Source organism: Mustela putorius, unplaced genomic scaffold (assembly GCF_011764305.1).
Source record: "Mustela putorius furo isolate JIRA1106 unplaced genomic scaffold, ASM1176430v1.1 tig00000095_pilon_pilon_pilon, whole genome shotgun sequence".
Taxonomy (NCBI): domain Eukaryota; kingdom Metazoa; phylum Chordata; class Mammalia; order Carnivora; family Mustelidae; genus Mustela; species Mustela putorius.
The window spans coordinates 25,377,017-25,391,898 of NW_025421280.1; the positions used below are offsets into that span (position 1 = coordinate 25,377,017).

A 14,882-nucleotide genomic window follows, 5' to 3' on the forward strand; every position below is an offset into this window, starting at 1 on the left:
ACAGCTGGGCTGAGGCCCTGCTGGTTTACTCCACATCGGTTCCTTTCTTCCTGCCCCCCCCACCCCGCCCTGCTTCCTTTGCTCTCTGGCTGTAAACTCGGGCAGGGCTGCTGCTCCCCACACCCACACCTCAGGCATGGGTGACTCTGCGGGGTGGTGGCCAGGGGCCACGGGCAGAGGAGGGATGATTGGCTCTGAAAATGGCCTCACCTCCGAGGCGAGCCACCAAAGGGCCTCTGTCTCAGCCCCACCACCAGAGAGGAAGGCGTCAGCCATGCTAGAAGAGGCCGCAGACAATCAGCCCTTTGGAGGCTGCCTGGAAGGCCACCCAACTTGGCCACTCTCCCCAGGCCAAGGCAAGGCCTCCAGAGCCCAGCCAGAGGGGCAGGGTGTGGGCCCATGCTGGCCGGGGCCCAGCAGAGCCCAATCCCAATCCCAGAGGGCCTCTCCCACCTCTCTTGCCAGAAACACTGTCTTTCCTTTCTCTAAAGACGGCAAGGGGACGAGCGGTCCCCGCTTATCCTCGCTAGACTCAGTGTGTTACAAAGGTCTTGGAAAACTGGCTCAGCTACCACCACCACCACCTCGGACCCCAAAGTACCTTCTTCCTCCATCAGAAAGGACCCACTTCAGGGGCTGTGAGAGCCGTCTTGGCCCCTCCTGCAATGGGCGTATGGCCTCAGTGGGCTCATTTCAGGGGCTGGCAATGGAACATATTACAATCTTCCTGTTTAAGCATTTGTGGATCAGAACAGCCCCACTGGGCGTGGCCTTCAGGTGGGACAACGTAAAGATGCTTTCATATTTGGAGGCAAACAATAATATTAAGTGCCTGCCCAGCCAGCAGTCCGCACAGGCCATACTCCAAATGCTTTAGGAAGCACAGCGGGGATGGACAGAAAAAGCACAGGCTGCCTGCGAGTTTCTATTTTCAAGTAGCCACACTTAAAGAGCAAAAATAGGTGAAAGTGGGGTGCCCGGGTAGCTCAGTCAGTTAAGCGTCTGCCTTCGGCTCAGGTCATGATGCCAGGGTTCTGGGATCGAGTCCTGCCTTGAGCCCTCCGCTCAGCGTGGAGTCTGTTCCTCCCTCTGCCTGCCTCTCTGCCTCCTTGTGTGCTCGCTCTCTCTCTGTCAAATAGATAAATAAAATCCTTTTTAAAAAATGGGTGAAACCGATTTTAAAGATACAATTTACTTAGCCCAGCACGTCCCAAGTATTCTTGTAAAAATGTTAACGAGCTACTTTACATTTCTTTTCCCACACCACATCTTCAGATCCCCAGACTGTATCTCACACTTGGAGCACATCTCATTCGGACCAGCCACGAGTCCAAGTGCTTGGCTAATGCCTGCAGCTAGCAGCTCCCCAACTCACGGGCACAGATCTCTGCTAACTAATTTAGTCTTCACAGTGGCCATGTCCACATTTTCCTGATGGGGAAACTGAGGCACGAGACTGTCGAGGCGTCTGCCCAGGGTAGATCCAAAGCCTCCACGCAGTTCCTCAAATTCTACTTTAGTAGAATATGAACATCTTCTCAGCTAGGAACACGTCTGCCAGCAGGTCTCTCTGCTTCTGTCCCAGCTTCCCCAGGACTTTGGTCCCTGGAGCTCTGCAAAGCTTCCGCCCAGACAAACCCCAGCATCCAACCTCTTCCAGCCCCTCCAGCCCCCAGAAGGCTACCCGAAGCAACTTCCAGCCCGGTGGGAGAATTCATCGGAGTCCCTCCTGGCCAGGGTGAGGTTATGAAGTTACCCTGGTGCTCCTGCCGGCCTAGAACTCTCCAGCACCTGCGTGGGAGGTGTGGACCGGCACTGGAGTGCATGCCCACCCCAGTGGTAATCTCCACACGCAAAGCCCCAGCCCTCGGGAGGGACTTGGGGACCGTCCCCATCCTCCTGTTGGCCACGGGGTTCACTCGCTCATTCGCCGAGCACTGTGGGCCGGGCACTGCCTGGGGCTTTGAGACACAGTGGTGAACAGAACGGACACCCCACTCTGAGGGAGCCTACATCCCAGCAGAGGAAGGAAGCTCCACCGATCCTAATCCCGTCTCCTGTGTACAGTAGCTGTTCCATAATGACGGCAACCGAAGGAGTATGTTCTCTGTGCTTGGAACTGGATGTGGTGATGGACAGAGGTGAATGAAGGGTCTGGGGTAGAGCTGGGGTGAGGGGCAGGTGACCCCTACGGGGTCACACCCACAACCCCCGCTTCAGGATTCCAGAGCTCTGTGTATCTAAGCAAGACAGAAACCACCCAGGTTTTATTTCTTCATTTTCCTTATTTAAGTGGGGCTTTTTATATAGCTTAAGGGGTTTTCCCTCCCCAAAATGTCATTTTGGCTTTGTGATTGAGACGGAGGACGACAAGCATTATTAGGAGCAGGGAGGTATTTCAGAGTCACCCTAGCTGGGGACAGTGCTCTCACAGGTTCCTCCGGAGGCTCGCAGCCCGGGGAAGGGAAGAGAATTATATCGAGCTCAGGACGTCCAGTGTCCACGAGGTGAGGAATCCAAGGGCAAAAGAACCAAAGCAGGATGCCCAAGCTGGCACAGGCAGGCCGGCCTCCCGCTGTCCTGTCCCCAGCATGTTTACAGTGAAGAGACTTCTGTCAGTAAACGCCCCAGGGGTGCGGCACGGCCAGCCATCAGCTAGGCTGCCCCCAAGTCCATCTTTCTAAATTTAGTACCTCCCTGCCTCCTCGGGAAGCAAGGCAAGCCACCATAGGGGAGAGAGGAACAGGACAGGTGACATTTCAGCCATGCAAAAGCTCCACCCCTAAGCCCCGGGCGAGCTGGGGCCATCCCATCGGCAGATGGGCCACAGCTGGGCTCCACCCTGCTGGGAGGGAGGCTGAGGCTTGGAACAAAAGCCAAGCTGCTACTACTACCAGAGGGCCTCCGGTCAGCAAGAGGCAAGCGTGCTACTCTCTCAGCACGCCAGAATGACCACTGCGTGCTGTTGGGCCCAGAGCCTGCTGTGACGTGTGCTCACCCCCAGACTCAGGGCCCACATTGTAAGAGGAGTGCCCTGTCCACTTGTCCTCAAATTACCAGGGTCAGCCGAAGGGCAGCTACACACTGAACTCAAGGCCCCTCCTCTCCAGCGACAGACGGCCTCAGAGCAGGCTTCCAGAACTTTCTATAGACCGCAAATGCATGTGTGGGGGAGAGAGGCCCGAGGTCCCTGACAGGCTCCCAACAGACTTCCAGTAACCAGGAGTAACCAGTCCTCGCTCTCCTGGGACACGCAGAGTTGAGTCACAGACCGAGAAAGAGGAGGAAGGAACTTGGCCAAGTCTCAACTCGTGGCTCTCAAAGCTTAAAAATAGCCTGGCCGCCGACCCTGAAGTATTCCCTTTGAGACAATCCAGCAGAAAGTCTCCAGCCTTCCAACGTGACCCTGATGTTCCGTGTCCAGCTGGTTTCCCTGGGAGGGGACAAATGAAAAACAAAACCTGGAGCCGATATAAATATTTGCTGGCAAGTACCATCCTGCCGTTGACGCGCCCTGGGAATTCTGGAGGCCTGTTTTGTTGTCGGGTAAGGTTTCTGTTCGCTTTGCCGGATGGACTCTAAGTGTCGTTTCGTCCCATGTTTGGTTCTAAGCATCCCTGCCCCGTCCTAGGGTTGACACTGATCCTCAGACCGAGGCATCCGGGCACACCCCTACCCTGGCCCACAACACTCAGGGTTGTCATAAGCTCCCTGAAAGCAAGACGTGCTGGTCCTAACCGACACCTCACAGAGAAACACAAGTCAGCGGGTCCCAGGGGTCGTGGGCAGTCAAGGTCACTGCATGGCCTCGGTGTCCTTCTGAGCCTCGTGGTTCCATCTCGGGCCGGCAGGGAGGGGCTGGTGCGGGCACGGCTCCTCCAGCCAGCCCAGGTGCCCCTCCATGCCCTGCCTCCCTCCACCACAGAAGGGGAAGACCTCAGCCCTGACCGACTCAGGGCTGCATTTCCCCCCGAAAGTTCTCCTTATCAGAAAGCCATTGCACTCCCAGGAGCGGACAGGCAGCGCCACGGGGTTGTCAAGGCCTCAGATTCAGCCAAGCTCCTTGATTAATGTGTCCGGCAGGTTACTTAACTTCTGTGTACCTCAGCTGGCCCGCCTACGAAATGGGCCTAGCATAATGGGCTTATTGGAAGGACTGAATAAGCCAATGGCGTGTGATGATTAAAAAAGTGGCCAGTGGGGGCGCCTGGATGGCTCAGTGGGTTAAAGCCTCTGCCTTCGGCTCAGGTCATGGTCCCAGGGTCCTAGGATCGAGCCCCGCATTGGGCTCTCTGCTCGGCGAGGAGCCTGCTTCCTCCTCTCTCTCTGCCTGCCTCTCTGCCTGCTTGTGATCTCTCTCTGTCAAATAAATAAATAAAATCTTTAAAAAAAAAAAAAAGTGGCCAGTGCACAGCGACACACTTTAGCACCACTGTTTCAGAGCCATAACCGCAGCTACAAATCCCACCCTCGTCTCCCTTCACGTCCCAACAGAAGCCCCTCCATTCCTCCAACAGACATCCTCCAAGCACCTGCTGTGTGGGCCCCGGACGGGGCCAGGCCCTGAGGTCACTGTCCAGCGTCCACGGACCCAGCACCACCAAGGCCATCACGGGAGTCCACGGAGGAAGCCTGGGGCACACGAGGGAAAACAAGGCCAGTAAACCCCGTGGCCGGTGCTACCCGCTGTCCCCCCAACTTGACCCCACGTGTCATAGGAACGAGAGCCTCCAAAAGGCCTCCAGGGTGGGTGACAGACGTAACACCCTGCATGTGATGCTTTCCTAGAGCTCTCTCCTTTCCTCATCCTGCTTTCCTTAGACACCCTCTGCAGAGCCCCGTGGGTGACCTCCGGCTGAGTCGCTGCTTCTACGTCTGGCCAGAGAGCCACGAACATACATATGACGCATCCTGATTCACAGCGGGCTCTGGCTCTGCTCTGGAAACTTCCTGCAGGAAACCACCACACTGATTGTCCTCAGGATGGTAGCACGTCAGTGATTCATGGCTCTTGGTTTAACGGTATGTATTTTCCAGATACCTAAAGTCAAGATGATGACCGTTTGCAACAGACAACGTAACTGTAACTAAAAATACAAACTTGGGCTTCACCTCCGTAGACGTCCGGGAGATGGGGGGAAGGCCAGGCCGTCCAGCCCCCGCCGCCTTTCCGGGCTCTCACCGCTACTGACATGGATGCTCCCCCATCCCTGGGTTCCTCAGTCAGCTAACAGCCAGGCCTCCGATGGGACCCAGAGCCACAGACACAGCGCCTGGGCCTCCTGGTGGGATCAGGCCCAGCACACCTGGTTTCCTCGTGTCCCAGGTGGCAGTCATAAGTCAAAAGACATAAAGAAGAGGCACTGGGGCGGCTCAGTCAGTTAAGCATCCAACTCTTGGTTTCAGCTCAGGTCATGAGCTCAGGGTCGTGGGATCGAGCCCTGCGTAGGGCTCCGTGCTCCGCTGGGAGTCAGTTTGGGATTCTCTCTCCCTCTCCCTCTGTCTCTCCCGCTCATGTTCTCATTCTTGCTCTCTTGTTCTCTCTCTCTCTAAAATATAGATCAATACATCTTAAAAAAAAAGATGTAAAAAATATGTTCGTTTTTGGGCGCCTGGGTGGCTCAGTGGGTTAAAGCCTCTGCCTTCGGCTCAGGTCATGATCCCGGGATCCTGGGATCGAGTCCCGCATCGGGCTCTCTGCACGGCAGGAAGCCTGCTTCCCTTCCTCTCTCTCTGTCTGCCTCTCTGCCTACTTGTGATCTCTGTCTGTCAAATAAATAAATAAAATCTTTAAAAAAAAAAAAATATGTTCGTTTTTAACCCTCTGGCAAGAAACTGTCCTGTCAGAAGATCAGCTTCATGGCGTGGATTATTAATAGAAAAAACAAGGCATTCTTTCCTGGTCACAGAGGAATAGAGCAGAAACATACTGTCCCAAGGAGGCAGGACGGCAGAGAGGCAGCGTGATGGGACCTGGCCGACGCCGTGGGAACCTGACGTCGGGTTCCAGCTGAAGAACCCCCCTTTCCGGGTGTGGGGTCACAGGGGCAGGCACATTCTAGGTGGGCCAGAAGGACACTGTCTGGGGAAGGTCAAAGACAAGGAGCCTGGGGAGCGGGGTGGGGGGTGGGGGGCAGTTCCAGGAGCTGAGGGCCCAGCAGGGAGGCTGGTGTGACGGAGGGCCGTGAGCTCAGCGTGGCTCCCTGGCCACAGCGAGGGAAACGCGGGGTCACCGCCAGCCACGTTCTGTGCCTCCATCTGGTGGGCACGTTCATGTTGCGGGCACCTACGATAGGCATATCCTGTACCTCCCTAGAAAAGTAAACACGATATGCCTTCCTGATTTTGAGAAGGAGATTTCTAAAAGACTGGGGGTGTCTCTCTGTCCCAGGACTGAGGGGCTGGATAGGCAGAACCAGGGTCTTGGGTGGCATTTACGAGAGTTACCAGAGGCTCAGAAATTCACTTCCACATCAATGAAAGCCGGGCTTCAGGTAGGTCCACACTGTGGCCCTGAGTCTCTGGAAGGAATCTAAGCGCCCAGGGAACCACGCTTGGTCCTGAGCCAGATGCTTCTTGTACCTTCACTTCTACTTCAGCCCCTGGTTTGGCGTTACTGAAATGCCTGATATTTAGTGGGGATGGGGGGGGGTGTCACAGGGACCTCTAGGGTACATGCCGGCCTCTTGTCCTGGAATTCTGGGGAGGAGGGCTACCCTATTACAGGATTGCCAGGAAGAGCACTCTGGAATCACCCCCAATTTTTCATCTGGGGCTAGAGGTAAGCCCCACATTTCAAGCATCTGCTGCTCATGAAGTCAGACAGGGCGTGCTTCAAAGGGTATTAGGACCATCCGCGTGCCGCCCGAGGTCTGCAAGACTGTCTGCTGGAAAGGAGCAGCTAGGACAGTTACACAGTCCTGGTCTGGATGGCGGCGAACGAACCTCGTGGCTTCTAGTCATAAGACATCAAGTGTGACGGGCTCCCTGGCCCCCAGCAGGGGCGGGGCCATTCCCGGGTGGAGTCACACCTGTTTACTGGTTCCCAAGCACAGGCGGGTCTGCGGCTACAACCGGAAGGCCCATGGGAAACAGGAAAACTAAGGACAGAGGCAGCCTCTTCTCTCTGTGCAGGGTGGGGAGGAGCCTACCCACCCACTTACCAGGTGAGGGAGACCCCCCCAGCCAACCTCTTCTGGCCTCTCCACCCCTGATGCCTGACCACATCCAGCAGAGCTGCCTCCACTTCAGACTCAGGACCTGGTACCCTCCCGGGGGGCATTACAAGTGACGGATCCCCAGGCTCACAGCCCGGAGGGAAGGCACAGGTCCTCCAGGCTCAAAGCCCACGACGCCCCCATGGTGGCTGCATGCAGAGTGAAACCGGAGGGACAAACAGAGCGACAGACCAGCGGGTCCCCTATGGGAAGCGCCAGAGCCCACCTGGTGTGATACACCACTACCCATGTAGACCCGTGTGGTCTTGAGCAAGTCATGGGCCTCAGTTTCTCCACCAGGAACAGAGTACTGGCATTTAACTGTGAAGGGTAACGCAGGCCACATCCCCAAAGCCTAGTGCGCCACCGGCCCTAAACAGACGGTGGCCAGGATCGGTCACGGAGCCCAAAGGTCACTCCTAAAGGGGTCTTATCTGCCTGAGGACAGGAGGGGGATGGGGGGGCGGCCTGTGGCAGCCACTTTGAGGTGGGGGCCTCGCCCGTCCTTCCCTCGGGCTCTGCCCCAGCTGCACGGGGCTACCTCGGCCAAGGTTGAGGCCACAGGGCGGCCCACACTTAATGACCAACCTGGGGGGGGGTGCAGCGTGAAGGCCTGGATAGCTCCCCTGAACTCAGGACGCTTCTGAAGGGCTTCTGCAGCTCTGTGCTCCCTGTGGGGTGGGCCCAGGCCTGTGAGGCCTGCACTGCAGCTGGAGCCCTCCTCCCCAGGGCTCCCCCTTGGGAGCCCCCTACACGCTCCAATGTCTGAATCTGCTTCCCGGGAAACCCAGGCCGTCACAGGTGGCTTCTTTGTGTCCTTTTTCCTTCAGAAAGGAGGCGGGAACCCCTGTGGGGAAGACAGTGGATGGAGGAAAAGGCCAGGAAAGAGTCAACAAAAGCACGGCGACCTCTTCCCTTCCTCTGCAGTGTAAACAGTGGTGTTAAAGCAGGAGCTGCACAGGGCCCTGGGCAAAGCAGCAACCCTCACCAAGCAGCATCAAGAATCTGTCCTGGTCTCTTTCCTCACGGGCACAAAGACACAAAGAGGCCACAGAGGAGGAACAGCGAAGAAAAGGGAGGCAGGGGGAGAAGGAGCCCCTGGGACCACAAGGTACCAACCCCACAAAGACGGCCAAGGAAAGTGCCAGAAGCATCCTTGGAGACAAGCAAGTCAGTTACCGGAAACTGAGGTGTCTTCAGACCTAAGAGTCCTCAAAGGCAAGAGCAGGGATCCAGGAGCTCTTCCCACAGTGGAAACACCTACAGGGACACCTCCGTTTGCCCCAGGAAGGGGCCCACGTAACCAGCCCAAACATCGCCTTTGCTTGGCTCCCGGCTAGACCTATATCAACCCTGATGGTCATGGTTACCTTACCCTGCCTCTCGCAGCAAGAGCCCTGTAGCCATTAGATACTCTTCTATTTGGAAGTAAAATCTTCTCCTAATTCAAGAAACGCAGGCTGTTGGGCAGACACGGTCTCTCAAAGAACACCAGATCTAGGGAAGGGAAGACCTCCGTGTGCGGAGCCCCTCAGTAAGGCCGGACGCTTCGCACCACAGATGGGTGGGGGGAGACCTAGAAACAGGAGGTCCCCCAGCAGGGTGAGGCCAAGTTGACCACCAGAGGCTCCAATGAGAGACCTCCTCCTTGGCCACACAGCCGGCCACAGAAGTGCCAATAGAGACTCGGCCACCAAAGCAGGTGCGAGGCAGGCGCTCTCCTGTGTGCGGGGCAGGTGCTCTCCTGTGTGCGGGGCAGCGCGGGCCCCGGACCAACTCTGCAGACAGCAACTAGAAAGGGCACCCCGTTCCATGGCAGAGGCAAAGAGCAGGTGGATGGCATGGAGTGTGGAGACTCACACGCACACACATACATACACACACGTACTTATATTCATCACACCCAGGGCACTGGACTAGGAGCCCAGGCTTCGGGAAGGACACTCACTGTTCACTGCTCAGGTTTTGTGACTATGTGTGTGTGGTCTTTGGAGTTTTCTATACAAGAAGGTCATGCATAGGCAAAAATTAAATATGACTCCATTCACATGATCTACCCAGAACGGGTAAATCCACAGAGACAGAGCACATATGGTGGCTTCCAGAGGCTTCCAGAATGAGGAAGAATGGGGAGCGACTGCTTTTTATGGGTATGAGGTTTCCTTTCGGGGTGACAAAAATGTTTTGAGACTATTAGAGTTGGTGTTTGTAAAACACTGAATGTACTAAATGCCACTGAACTGTTTACTTTAAAATGGCTAATTGCATGGTGTGGGATGTTCATCTCAATTAAAAATAAAAACCAAATCCACAAAAACAAAATAAATACAGATACAAAACAGCTTTCTGCATCTGTGCTTGGGAGGCAGCATGGCGATGCTGGTTAAGGGCATGGGTACAGTGTCTGAACTGGGGGGCTCCAATCCACAGCTATGCCCAGCACCCTACCTGCGAGGCCTCGGTTAAGTGATCTGACTTCCCCAGGCTTTATCGTCCTAGTCGATGAAACAGGTCTAATGACAGAACCTGCTTCCCAGGGTTGTTGCAACTAGTAAATTAAATGGTAGAAGGTAATTGCCCAGCCCAGCGTGGGACCAGGTGCAGACCGGCCCCAGGGCCTTTGCCCCTGCTGTCTGTCCACCCAGAACGCCTTCCCCCAGGGCAGATGCTGCCTCCCCCAGGCTTTTCCTCCAATGCCACCTTCCTGATGGGGCGATCCCTGACCCCCTGACTTAAAACCCAAAACCTCTCTGCCAACACCCGCCCGGAGGCTCCACCCCCTCCTCCACCTCTATCTCTCCCCAGGATTTGATTATTTATCTGGTCCACCTGCCGTCTCCTTCCACTGCCCTGTCTGTCCTGTTCTCTGTGTGTGCCAAGGCCTTGAACAGGGCACAGAGCCCAAGGCAGGTGCTCAATAAACACATGTTGAATGACTGGTGTTAGCAAACACCCCCGCCCCGATCCCCTGTGTGAGCCTGCCTCCCGGACAGAGGAAAACGGCTGTTTTGTTGTTTAATCAGCCCAGAATTAAAAATTAAGCACCAGTTTGCAGTTAAAAGTCACAATATTTCCAGTAAGCGTTATTCGCCAAGGGGGGACATCTGCAAAGGGAAAGAGACAGAGAGCAGCCAGATGGTGTCGTATGCTCAGAAACATAAGCCAACGAAGTCACCCCAACCTCCGAGCGCCCTTTGTGCCATGAGAGCTGGTCCCATGAGGCTTCGGAAGGATATGACCACCGTGTGGCCATGCTCACCCAGGACCCCATCCCTCCTAGCCCCTCAGGCCATAGCCTTTCGCAGAGAACTGACAGCCGTTAAGGGCTTCCCCAGCCCTGCCCTCCTCCAGGGGGGCCTAGCAGGCACCCTCCTGGGACTCAGCTTCCCAAGGGCGTCAGGCCTCAGAGTGGGGAGATCGTGTCCCCAATTCTCCAGAGTTCAAAAATGGGGGGGGAGACAAAGACCCTCAGACTCTGCTAAAAATAGGCTTTCTAGTTTGTTCTCCTATGAGACCACGACATCGTGACTCCACAGAACAAGAGAGCCGCTTTCTCGCGGCTTCCAAACCCGGACAGGGCAAAAGAAAAAGCTGAAGCTAGCAGTTGCCAACAATTCGAGGTTCGAAAAAGACTAAAACAAGACCCCGAAACTGCGAGTAAAACCAGCAAGGAAGCCCCTCCCAACCCATCAGGTGCCGGGGCTGTGTGTGTCCCCTGGCTGTGGACTGGAACCCAGGCTGGGGGCTGAGTTCTTCGGAGACACCTGGTCCACAGGTCTCAAATTTCCTGGAGAGTCAACACATCATTCGCTTTCTAACCAGTTCCCGGGTGAAGGGATGCTGCTGGTCTCAAGACTACACTTTGAGAACCACTATTGCTCGAGAGCAAAGCCTTCCACGTTAATCTTGCAACCGCACACAGGACCTACACACACACACACACACACACACACTCCTGCGCAAACACGGGTCCTCAAACAGCCAGACCCACCAGTGGATGGAACCCAGAGGGGTGCCTGGACCCCAGAAGCTGCTCGCATTCAAGTCCCTGCACAAGCCCGTCCCCGCGAGAGGTTCTGGGGCACACCCGAAACCCCTGGACCAGAAGGCACAGCATTTCCCTTTTTGGAGAGCCATCACGAGCCATCCTGCCCCACACCACCACCACCCCCACCCCCCGGCACGTGGGTAACTCCCAGCTGCAAGATCCGCTTTCAACTCAGGGATGCTTTCAAGTTTCTGAATCTGAAGCAGCAGCCAAAAGAGGAAACCGCACATTAAAAAAAAAAAAAAAAAAAAATAGGCGTGGCACTGATGGGCAGCTACAGCATCCCTGATGGGCAGGGAGCACCTCCCTAAACACAGGGACCTCGTCACCCATGGTGGGCGACGCCACACATCTCTCACTCACCAAAGTAATCGGCCTTCGGGTGTGCGTCCATTTCTCGCTCCAGACGTTGGGTTAGGGCTTCTAATTTCAATTCGGCAGCGGAGGGCCCGAGCTCGGGGCCTGGGACGAGGGTCTGGCAGGGCAGCCTCACCCTGGGGGGGCTGGGGCTCTCCAGGAGTGCAGGCCCCAGGCTGCCATCCGACGACCAGCCAGGGGGACCTTCTTTACAAGATAACTCGGGCGGGGTGGACATCGCTGGGTGGACAAGGCTGGTGGGGCTGAGCTTGGGACCAACGCCAGGGTCTGTGCAGACTGGCTTGGGACCCAGCCCAGGGGCCGCACCCGACGGCATACTGTCCACACTGGCTGGTGAGGATGATGAGGCCGAACTAGAAAGGTAAGATTTGGGTCCGTCTTGGAACCAGACTTGAGGGTCCACCGTGGCTTTGGGCATCAGGCCTGAAACCTCGCTGCCCACCCCCGAGTTTGTTCTTGGAAGAGCTCCTTGGCTGGGGCAGCTCTGGGCCAAGGGGGCTAAGAAAGAGGAGGTCCTGGGCGGAGGGGGCCCTACCATGGCCCCATTCTCTGGGCCTGGGGAAGAAAGGCCAGGGCTCACCCGTGGGGAGGAGGAGGTAGTCCAAAGCCCAGTCGGCTTCTCGTCACCGCGGCCACCAGCGCCATCCTGGCTGCTCTCAAGTGACCTGCTGGAGCTCAGGGACAGCTGAGGCTGGCACAGGGGATGGTCCCTGGAGGGTTTGGGCAGTGGTGCGTCCGTTCCTGGGGAGCCAGGCCACCCACTCCCTGCGCCCGGCCTGATGCCGGGGGACACTCGGGGTTCATCAGCCCACTTTGGGCTTGCCAAGGAGAGGTTGTCATAATAGTCTCCATGGGTGAGGCAGGAAGGGTCCTCACAGGAGCCCAGTGGGCGGAAGCCAGACATCTCCCAGCCTGCCAGGCTCTCCTTGGAGCCGTAGTCCTGACTGCTGTGACTTGCGCTGCGGGCATATGTCCTGGCCCTCTGCTCCTGGGGTGGGTATGAGGGCTGCCCGGGGACGACAGAGGGGGCTGTCCCAGGACCCACCGTGGAGGCAGCGAGAGGGGGCTTGGCAGCACCATCCACGGTCAGCTTGCTGCTCACACCAGCGTCCCGGCGGGCCTGTGGGCCCATGGGGGCCCCACCATTGACTGGGCCCCGGCTCCCCCTGGGCAGGGTCTCCTCCTGCAAGAGCTGTTGCTGCTGCTGGAGGTGGATCTTGGCCATTTTGGTGGCAAACACCCGGCGCGTTTCCTCAAACTCAGGGTTGTTGCCTGCCCCCTTGTCCACTCGGAAGAGTCCATCCTTGGAGGCCTCGTACATGTTCAGGTCCTCGATGAATTTACTGGCCTCCAGGCCCAGGTCCCCATACTTATCCATGTCGCAGACGGGTATCAGAGCCCAGCGCAGATGTCCGGTGTGTGGGGTAGAGGGGGTGGGGGGTTCGTTGCTAAAGACGGGCAGGGGCTCAAGTCCAGCCCAGGACAGGTAAAGCCTTCCACCTGCCCGGCGTGAGAGTCATGACCCCAGGCCTCAGAGTCCGGCAGAAGTTGAAGCCTCAAGGCCAGCTGGACTGAGTTTGCTTCCAACTCCCTTTCCCCTCATTGGTGTCCACGTGGGGGCAGCTGGTGGCACTTCCCTGTCCCAGCCTGCTGTGCGTTCTCTTCTCTTTTTCCAAATCGTAAAAGGAAAAATAGGGGGAAAAAAAAATCTGCTCCGTAAGCAATCGAACTCGGAAACCGACGACGCGAGCAGCCGCTGGACGGGGCCGGGGTGCCGTCCGCGGGGCGGAGAAGGAGGAGGCCGCGGGACCCGCCGCAGCAGACGCGCGGGCGGCGGGACGCGCGGGCTCGTCCCGGGCGCCGGGTGCTCGCGGCTCCGGGCCGGGCGCGGAGAGGGACGCGGAGAGCGGCGCACGGGCCGGCCCGGGCCGGGCAGGAAGTCCGCTGCAGGCGCGGCGGGCGGCCTATTGTCCGATGGCGGCGGCGGCCCGGCGCGCGCGGGCCGGAGGACGGCGGGACGCGGAAGTGAGCGCGCCGGACGCAGTCCCCGCGGCTCGGTGGCCGGCCGGGCACGTCCCGGGCCTCGAGGAGGCGGAGGCGGGGGAGGCGGCCGAGGGGCGGGGTCGGCGGCGGCGGCGGGCGGGCGGGCGCCCCGGGGCGGGCCTGCGCTAGGCCGCGTGGCCCCAACGCCCGCACCCCGGCCGGGCTGGGGGACTCGGGGCCGGCGTTAGCGCCGGCCAGCAGGCATCGCGCGGGGGCTTCCCCTGTCACCGCGGCCCCCGGCGACCCGGGTCCCGCTCCAGTGCTTGGGTCGGGCCCCGCCTCTGGCCGCGCTGGGCGGGGTGGGGGGGTGGGGAGGTGGCCTCCGCGCGGAGACCGCTGGCAGGCGGCCGGGGCAGCCTGCGGGGTACGCGACGTGCCACTTGGAGTTTGCGGGAGTCTCGGGGGCCGGTGCTCCTCGTCTCACCGTGCCTCAATTTCCCAGGGTGGGGCAAACACGTGTGCCGCCCGGGGCCGCCTCAGCCCGGACCGTGCCAACCTCTCGGCTTGCCGGAGGTGCGCGATCGGAGGCCCGGGACGTCACCCGGGGCTGGCCCGAAGGTCTAACAGGTGGGCAGATTAAGGCACAGACTAAGTAGCCATCGTGGGATGCCATCGTGGGAGCCCAGGTCCTCTGAAAGGGGGAAAAGAAAAAAGTCACATTGTTCCCCGGAGTGCGCGCGTTTAAGGCTCTCAGTGAAGCAATAAAAACAATAAAAAATACAATAAAATCAAAACAAGCGCCTCCTTATTCATATGGGGATTCCTGACCCGCCTCCCCAGGTTCGCGCGACCGGGGGATGCGGGGCGCGGCGCGGCCTCGGGTAGGGGGTAGGGGGGCCAATGGGCCTGACTCCAGGGCGCCCCCGCATGGTCCCGCATTCCCTGTACCAACTCCGAGGTGACTCTGGAGAGGTGCCCTTTCGCACAGGGCAACCAGAGTGATCCTAAGGCAAATACCAGACCAGTCAGTTCCCTGCTTAAACCCTCAGTGCTTTCCTGGGCTTAGACTGAAATCCGTTCTCTACCAGGGCCTTCCCCAACCTGATTTGGGAGCTTTCTGTTCCACACACCGTCCTCCTCCCCCGTGCTGCAGCTGCAAGAGCTTCCTAGTGCCTGCCCAGAGTCTGACCTTGAACTTCCCTAGTTCATCATTCCCATGTCTGCTGAAATCATCTCCTCCTAGAGGCCTTTTTAGG

General features: G+C 58.1%; 1 protein-coding gene across 1 annotated transcript in view; it reads right to left on the reverse strand.

The window, feature by feature from the left end:
* Positions 1-13,630, reverse strand: part of LIMD1 (LIM domain containing 1) — a 64,112-nt gene extending 50,482 nt beyond the window's left edge. Inside the window, exon 1 of the mRNA XM_004760820.2 lies at positions 11,629-13,630. Coding sequence (XP_004760877.1) covers positions 11,629-13,021 — 1,393 coding nt within the window. The 5' untranslated portion in view covers positions 13,022-13,630. The remainder of the gene's footprint in view (positions 1-11,628) is intronic.
* Positions 13,631-14,882: the final 1,252 nt, after the last annotated feature.